General features: G+C 58.5%; 1 protein-coding gene across 2 annotated transcripts in view; it reads left to right on the forward strand.

The window, feature by feature from the left end:
- Positions 1 to 6: 6 nt before the first annotated feature.
- MFSD4A (major facilitator superfamily domain containing 4A) overlaps positions 7 to 8,811 on the forward strand; it is a 39,698-nt gene continuing 30,893 nt past the window's right edge. For both annotated transcript variants that reach the window (XM_019513983.1, XM_019513985.1), the window contains exons 1-3: positions 7 to 263; positions 6,395 to 6,593; positions 6,703 to 6,942. In XM_019513983.1, coding sequence (XP_019369528.1) covers positions 34 to 263; positions 6,395 to 6,593; positions 6,703 to 6,942 — 669 coding nt within the window. In that variant the 5' untranslated portion in view covers positions 7 to 33. The remainder of the gene's footprint in view (positions 264 to 6,394; positions 6,594 to 6,702; positions 6,943 to 8,811) is intronic.

Raw genomic sequence — 8,811 nt, forward strand, 5'->3', positions numbered from 1 at the left:
GAGCCGGGAGCCAGGAGCCGGGCGCGGGCGAGGATGCGGGGCGCGGCGCGGGTGTGGGCGCTGCTGGGCGGGCACCTGCAGCCCACCCTCACCTACTGGAGCGTCTTCTTCAGCTTCGGGCTCTGCCTCGCCTTCCTGGGCCCCACGCTGCTGGACCTGCGCTGCCAGACGCACAGCTCGCTGCCGCAGCTCGCCTGGGTCTTCTTCTCGCAGCAGTTCTGCCTCCTGCTCGGCAGCTGCCTCGGCGGCCTCTTCAAGCGCACGTAAGCCCCCCGCGCCTCTCGCCGGGCCGGGAAAAGCGTGCGTGGAAAGGCCGGGGGGGCTGCCGCCAAGCGCAGCGCTCGGCCTCGGGGCAAGCGGGGGGAGCAGGTGCCCCCGCGGCAGCGGAGCCTGGACCTCTTCCACGCGGCCTCTGAAAAGTGGCGCTCAGGGAGCGGGGAGCCCCGGCGAACACCTGCAGAGGGCTCGGGGACAGCACCTGCGACAGCCGCGTCCCGCCGGACGCTGCGTCGAGGAGCCCGAGCGCTGGGCCAGGCGGAGGTGATGCTGTCCCCGAAGGCAGGGGCCTTGGCCGCCAGACTGCGCCGCGTGTGCTGGAAGGGGGACGGCGCGGTGGGAAGTTTGCCCTGCCGCTGCCCAGGCCAGCAGCTCTTGCCAGCTCTCAGGCTGGCGCATGTACGCTAGAAGGGGCGACGAGGCGGAAAACGCGGCCCCGCTGCTCTCTTCATCTCCAACGTCAGGTTCAAACCCGGCTTCTAGCCTGGGCTGCGCACCTCGATAGGGTTTTTCTAGGAACGGGCTTTGGCCGCAGTTTTTAGCTTTCCGGGCTGACATCAAACCGCAAATTGAGCAGCCCGCTCGGCCTTCCTGAGCAGGACCCTGTTTTCAGGGGCTGTTCCTGGCACGTTTGGGCATTGCGCACACGCCAGCTGCTGAAACTGGTCAGAAAGTGCTGGGTACGCTCGGGAGTGGGAGACATTTCCCGTGAGCTCAAGCTGCATGGGTCAGCAACCCAGGGTCCCGAACCTGAATGTACACCAGCAATCTCTAGCTTGAACTACGTAAAGCTCCTTTTGCGGTTGACAGCTTCTCCGCTGCGCACGGCAGCTTGTCTCAAAGCAGAGTAAGGGGATAATAAAGGGGATAAGCCAGGAACTTCTGGCTCCCCTTTATGTGCTCCAAGCCTCCTCCGCCCAGGAGAGGTGAAAGCTGCTGCTAGATGTCCTGGAGACCCCCTTTATACTGTTACTGTTGCAGCTGAGACGAGAGACCCGGTTCTAATTTATTGTGTAGACGCGAGCTAGACTTTGTTCCTCTTTGGCACTAACTCCTTATTATGGCTCTGTCCCACCTGTCCTCCAAAATGAAAGGTCAAGTCAAGGCACAGCTGCTCTGGTACCGGACCCTCTGATTTGGCTGCAATCCTAGCATAGTCGAGCCCGAGACGTTCCTGGGGCTCCTCTGGCCAGAAAGCTTGACGCCAGGTCCCCCTCTGTGCTCTTGTGTGACCAGGCTGAGATCTGGGGGTCAGCACGTGTGTGACTGAGGGCGGGACGGAGCTCCTGCGATTCGGGGTGCACCTCGGCTGTCCTGTGTGGTTGCAGCCCCCCGGTCCTGCTCCATTCAAACAGAAGAATCAAACTTAGGAGCAGTAAAAGGGCCTCAAATCGTGAAAAACGCCATAGCCGTCTTGTCCATCCTATACAACCTTGCACTGATCTTATTCTGTTCATTTTCTCTTCCTCCGACTGGTGGGAGGAAACTTCAGGGAGAGGAATAGGCCATATTTGGCTGTTCCTGCTTCTTTCCCAGGTGTGAAGAAGGGCACAAAGTGAAAAGCTTTTTCAGGCACCTCTCCCAGTTGTAGAGTTGGTCTAATGAAAGATATGACCGAACAGATGTGGCTTCTTGCAGATCTCTGATTACTTAGACTACTGGGATATTTTCTTATGACTCGAGTGTGTTCACAATTTGCATCGTGTTGTGGTGTGGTTTGGAAGAACAGCTCGTTACAAGGTGATGCAAGCTATAATTCCTCTTGCAGGAGTGGGAATAGGTTTCACGCAATGGATCAAGCCATAGCACTTCATTTGTTTGGCGAAATGCTAGATTTAATCCGGAGCACTGCAGCATCAGGGGAGGATCATGGGTACCTGCCTCTTTGCAAGCACCTGTGCGGTTCATGGACAACTCAAAAGGCACAAATGGTTCTTATTGCATTGTATGCTCTGGGCCAGGCTGCGAGAGGGCTCAACGGGTTGGATACACATGTGGAAATCTGGCCTTCAAAGTCCTGGTGGGAGCTGTGGGATGCTGAGCACTGCAGAAGATCTGGCCCTGGGACACTTAGGAGCTTAAACAGAAAACCTGGCACCAGGCAGGGAGCACTGGGCATGTAGCCCCAAGCTCCTGAGAAGCAGCCCTGCTCTTTTCCCTCTCATTTTTCACTACCCCCATACCTCCTTGCAGCTATCTATGTTAGGACTGGTCCTACTCTCCCGTGAACTTTCCTGGCACTCTTCTGCGCTGCCTGGCAAGGCCCGGCTGGCTTTGTTTCTGCTGCTCCTGAGCCCCTTTTTGCTTTCACAGAAGTAGGGTCAGAAGGGACCTTATAGATCTTCAAGTCCGACCCCCCGCAGGGCTTAAACCGCTTTAACCTGCTGGAAACTACATCTGTCCTGAGAGGTATCGCCTGCTCTCCTGCAGTCCCACTCCAGGATCCTGTCTCTGGCCAGCACCAGATGCTTCAGAGGCAGCTGCAGGAAACTCTGTAGCAGGCAGCTGTATCCGAATTGCAGGTAATCCGCCCTTGCCAATGCAGGGCTTGTCTGGACCCATAAGCAAGAGCCGCCCGCACCTGTGAGCATAAGGCTGCACAGTTTCCCCCCCACCGTTCCCTTTGGATTCAGATGAAGGTGTGGATGCTCCTCACTTGTGAAAATCCTGCGTGTCCAAGAATCGCTTTGCGCCCTGCTGAAACGCACCTCCTCGAGGCTGGCAGGCCACAGAGGAGCGCGTAGAGCAGTGCTCTGCGATGGCTGAGCACCACATCCCCATGCAGCCAGCTGGGGAGGCAGCACAAGTCACACGGTCCTGCCGGCAGCATTCAGATAAAACCCACCGATGGGGCGTGGGTCTTAGCTGAAAGTCTTGCATGTGCCTCGCCCGTGCTTGCTTGACAGGGAGTTTAACTTTCAAGGGAAGCCTGAATCCCTCTTAGTCTTGCACTGTGCTCTCTTGGTACAGGCCTGCTCGGCTTGGGGCTCAGGGCTGGGAAGGGAGAAGGGCCTCCACCTCCGTCCACGGCAGGGTTGGCAGCAGTTGGTTCCAGGGGCCCCATGGAGCGGCGGGGCTGTAATTAGTGATAAATTGCCACGTGGAAATTTTTGCTCCTTTCTTTTAAAAAAAAAAAAATCTGGATCACTTTAGAGCTTTTTCAGGGCATGCATAAATTAGCAATTAATGTTTAACCTGGTAATGGAGGTACTGTCTAACCAAGCCCAGGCAGCGTGGCAGTTGTTTTGCTGGTGCTGCAGAACATGACATGCATTTCTGGGATCTCCTGGTGCACATTTCGACTGTCTCTTCAGGCCTCGTATTCACCAGCTGCTCAAACCTCCCTCTCGTTCCCCCAAAGGGCCCTGCACGCCCTCGAGGGGGCCGCCTCGGTCCTCGATGCTGGCGGCTCCTCTTATTTACTTGTTTTTCCCCTCGGTAGCGCTGGGCCTTGCAGCTCTGCTGTTCAGGTTTAAACGCGATGTTCAACTCCCTCCTCCCCCCAGCTTGTGGATGAGGGCTCTAAAAGGAAAAAGCAATGAAGTGAAAAGGAAGGGGAAAAAAGAAGCGAGGCCCTTTGAGATGGGGGGGACCCTTGGAAACAAGCCTAATTTGAATGCGTGGAGTCGAGCTCGCAGGCGAGGAGGCCTCCGAGTCTGCAGTCGGCGTGCACCAGCCAGCAGCACAGCGAAGGAAACTTGCTCGTTTCTGCCTAACAGTCAAGCGTGGTGCAAAAAATCCTAGCTCTGTGCCTCTTCTTTCACAGATGGGGAAACCAGGGGCACTGAAAAGTGGTGCAACAGGCCACGCCGCCAGCAACCAGCGGCCTGAGCTGGGCCGTGGGTGCCCTGCTTCCCCGTGGCCTGCTTTCTACGGCCTGCTGCGCCCTCTTCTCTGAAGGAGCTCAGGAATTGGTGCCAGTCTTCTGGACTTGGCAGGTGCCCGACCTGGTGGGAGGGCCAGGACGCGATTTGTGCTCATATCCGTTTAGTTGACAAACGATGCGCCCTGCCAGCCTCTGCAAACATGCCCGGCTCTGCTGTGCCAGCTCACACGGCAGGTCCCCAATGCTAGCCCCTCTTGCCTGCAGACAGCCTGGAGGGCCTTTCCTCGCCCCTGTGAGCAGCCAGGCAGTGATGCTCTCTCCAGAAGCCAGCAGGTGTTTTGTTGGAGTGGAAAGGCTTGAACAGGGCCCGAGTGCCTGTCTGTGCTGGGAGACATGCCTGCGCTCCTCATTCTTTGCTTTGACTTTGCAGTCCCACATTTTGCTAGTCTTGATCCCTTCAGCGCTTTGCTGTCTGGTCTCGGCTTCCTTCCTCCCTTCCTTCCTGCCTCCAGACTTGGCAGCTTTCGGGCAGCACCGTGCCAACCTGAGCTCCGCTCTCAGATGAGCAGCCTTGCTCCCCGACTACCTGACAGCAGGCCAGGAGGGCTCTGGCATCGCGTGACGTAACCCACTCGCCTGCCTCACTGCTGGCATCCTTGCAGCTTTTCTCCGAGGAAAGGGGAAGCCCCCAACCCCGGCTGCCTGTCACCGGGGTGCACTGAATAGACCCGGCTGCTGTGCTGCGGACAGGGCTCTGGAGAGGCCGAGCTGCGCGAGAAGGCAGCCGGGGTCTGCACTGGGGGACGAGGAGGCCTGGAGAGCTGGCAGTCCTAGCACCGCGAGCAAGATGGGAAGGGGGCGCAGCAAACGTTCCTGTCGTAGGAGCGCCCTGCTCAGGGAGGAGCCCCCAGAGCCTGGAAAAGAGGCCAAGCTGGTGATGTGAGCTGAAGCACAGCCCATACAGATAAACCAGGGGTTAACATCCATGGTGGAAAGAGCTGGTTTAGCCCCTGGGGAGGAGGGCAGATCACCCCCACACCGGGCAATTGTTTCAGGCTCTCTGCAGCCTCAGGCAGGCTTTGTGGCATCGTCTGTGAACCTCTGGCATGCCGGGTCGTGTCTGGACCGTTTTTTCCACAACTGCATGCTCCAGACACTTCCTTCAAATGAGGGGCCTGCAGGGTGCTGGGGTGGGCTGCATGCTGCGGTGACTGTGTGCATCCCCACACCATCAGGGGAGCCAGCCCCTCCAGAGCCGAGGGCACATCCCACCTGGCACGGCATCTCCTCGACACGTCTCCTCCAGCTGTCCTCCAGGCTACAGGCGCTTATGTAAATGCCACTAGATTAAAGCTCCCGCCCAGGAGCGGCCATGGAGGTTATCGCCCCTCCACGCAAGCGTTGCTGGAGATCATGCGACATGATCACGAGCCCTTTTTGTGCAAGGCCCAGGGTGGAGCTGGCGGGGAAGGGTAGCCGGGGCACTCGGCGCACTTCTTCTTGAACTCCAGTGTATTAGCACCCAAGACTTGCGCTCAGAGAGGGTCCTCTGCAGGCCTGGCACCACCAAGGGCAGCAGCAAGTAGCATGTGGGTCTTATCAGCCTTTAAATAAAAAATCAGTGGCCCAAGGACCAGAGTCCTCTGGACCCACCGAGCTGACTTCCCTCAGCTCAGGCAGCCCCTTTGCATCCTCACCGCTGCAGGAGAACGTGGGCTCAGGTCTTCATGCTGCTTTTGGTCCTTAGTGCCTCTGAGCCTGGTGCGGGGTCCATCGAAACACCTCTATTACTATTTGGCACCATCAGCTGGTCGCAGCTTGCCGCGGTGGGTGACCTGAGGTTGCATTACTAGGCTGCACGCGTGATTTACGGTACCACTTTGCTTCCCCGACCCTGTCCATCTCTCCTTCCCTCCCCTGCCACGTTTCAGGCCACCAATCCAATTCACAAGGAGCCCAGTTTTCTGGCCCGTGCGAAGCCAGAGGTCAGATAAGGTGAGCACTGGAATGGCCTGGAAATGCACAGAAGCAAATCCAAGGGCCAAACCGTGACCCTCCTGGGCACAGTTGGGTCCACGCATCCTTTGGCTGTTAAAGGTGCCCACGTCTAAGTCCTTTCCTTAGCGCACAGCACCTGCACTGTGACCAATCTGTTATGCTCTCATGGGTGCAAATCCCTGTTTGCAGAACAGGGATGCAGCTGGTAGGGGGGTGGTGGGAGCAAGCTGACCTCAGGCCAGACTTACATGGTCCTCTCCTAATGGCTCCTTTCCTTCCCTCTCCCTGGCTCAGGTTGGCCCAGTCGCTGATTGCCCTCTTTGCATCCTCCCTTGCCATCTCCGTGGTCTTTGCCATCATCCCCCTGTGCCACAATGTGGTGCTGCTGGCTGTGGTCATGGCTGTGGCAGGGCTTGCCATGGGCTGTATCGACACCATCGCCAACATGCAGCTGGTGAAGATCTATCAGAAGGACTCGGCCGTCTTCCTGCAGGTGAGGCAAGGGTGCTGGCCTCCCCGCCGGGCTGACGTGCCGCAGCCAGCCTTCCTTCTCGGAGGAGGTGGCCGGGCCCTCAGTGGCGTGCATCTGTCCTCTCTTCCAGGCCCTTCACTTCTTCGTGGGCTTTGGAGCCCTGCTGAGCCCGCTGATAGCCGACCCCTTCCTCTCAGAGTCCAACTGCATCCAATCCAACGCCACGCTCAACGCCACCAGCAACCTCCCCCACATCCGCAAGTCCCTGGTCCCCCATCACCCTGGGAACTTCTCGCACTACGACCTGCCCATGGATGGAGTGGCGGTGACGCGCGTGTCCTACGCCTTCTGGATCATGGCCCTGATCAACGTAGGTACTGCGGTACATGTCTCCGGAAACGCTGCCTCTCGGGGCTCCTCTCCCTCTGCCCTTTCCCCTCGCTCCCATGGCTTTCCTACCCCTGGCTAAGGACCCAGACTCTGGCCCTGATACTGCGCTGAAGCCAAGGCTGTGGAGAGGCTCAGCAGCCTGGGGCTGAGTGCCCCCTCTATAGCGATGGAGAAGGCCCCAGAGCCGAGCTGGTAACTCCATCCACCTGCCCCTTGCAGATCACGGTCGGCACAAAACCGCGGTGGCTGATTCCTTGTAGTAAGGCAGGGTCCTTTACTGCCCTGCTACATCCTGATTGCAAATCAAGCCAGCAGTGAGATGCTGGCAGCCCTTTCGGCCCCTGCTTCTCAGCCCTCCCCTCTCATACCAGAGCCAGACCGGGCCCGCGTGGGGAGCGGGGGTCACCACAGAGGTCAGGCAGGCAGCTCAGCCAGCCGGCACAGCACGTGCGACACAGCTGGTGAATATTCAGACAGAGAAGCAGGATTGTTGCCAGCTCTCGCTGAGCTTCCAGCTTGCACTGAAGCAAGGCCCGCAGGCTAGCCCCTTTCCCTGCCTCGCTCCGTGCAGGGTAGGGGCAGTTCAATACAGTGTGGGGGGTTTCCGAGCTTCTCTGGCTCTAGGGTGACATGGGACGGTGGGACGTGGTCTTCAAAGCTCTGCAGCACGTTTCTGGGGGAGGCAGTTGAGAAGCAGGGCATAAGGCATCCCAGCTCGTGCTGTCACGGGGGAGAGGGGATGCCACGCTGTCTCCTTGAAGGGCATGGCTATCAGCCCCACCTCACACTGAGGCTACTGTCTGATGCCAGCAGAGGGAAATGGGGTTCTGCTGGACCGGTGCTTGAATAGGGCACCTCTGGCGAGTGCTGCAGGGAGCTGGGCTTGGTGACGTGGTAGGTGATATTTCCCCCGCCCCCCACCCAGAGCCAGCATGGCATTGCATTGTGGTGCTAGGGGATGCTGCGCTGGTCTCGTTCGTGAACAAGATGCAAGACAGAGGTGCTGGTCACATCTGCCCCTGGCAGATAGCACCAGGAGAGACCCATGGTGCTATCTGCAAGGGGAGCTGCTGTTGGCCACTATGCACCAACTTGGGAGTGGGGAACAACACCCTGCCCCTGTCGACTCCAAGGGCCTTTGCTCCCAGTCCCTGGCAGCTCGGCAGAGAGTTGTCGCTGCCACGCTATTTCCTTGGGGGCAGAAGCAGCGCGTGTGTGACCGCGTCTTCAGGCAAGAAGCATGGCTTTTCCAGCGATAAGAGCCAGGGGCTGTGCTTGATGCCGACGACACGAGCTTGGCTTGGATGAGGGCCAGCAGAGCAGAGCAAGTGACTGCTTGTAGGAGGAACAGGGCAGCGTCTTGCGAGCTCCCGCGGGGAGAGGAGTGTTGTGTGCGGCCGGGAAGACGAGACCCGCGGGGCTCCAGCAGAGCGCGTCACGTTGTTCTGGCCCCGACAAGCTACAGGAGAGCTGACCTTGCATCACTCTTTTCCCCTGCCAGAATGCTTTCCCCCCACCTCTGTTTCAGCTCAAACTGCTGCTGACAGGCTGCTAGGAAAATCAGTGCAGGTCATGTCCACTGCTTTGCATCGTCTCGGGGTTCAGATCCCTTGGCTCTCAAATGGCACCAGACAGTAGCCTCCAGCTCTGGCGGCTGTACGACCTGCCAGTTCGTGGAGTGTGTCAACTGAAATGAGAGGAGAAGGCAAGATGGTAGCAGAAAAGCCACAGCTTTGCTTCCAGCCCAGCAAGTGACTGAGTGAAAGTGCCTTTATGGACATGTCGAATGGGAGCAGGCAGAGGCTGGCTGGGGTGGGGCGGTCCAGCACTGTGCATTTATGTTTGGACA

This window comes from Gavialis gangeticus, unplaced genomic scaffold (genome assembly GCF_001723915.1).
Source record: "Gavialis gangeticus isolate Ggan-Ray unplaced genomic scaffold, GavGan_comp1, whole genome shotgun sequence".
Taxonomy (NCBI): Eukaryota; Metazoa; Chordata; order Crocodylia; family Gavialidae; genus Gavialis; species Gavialis gangeticus.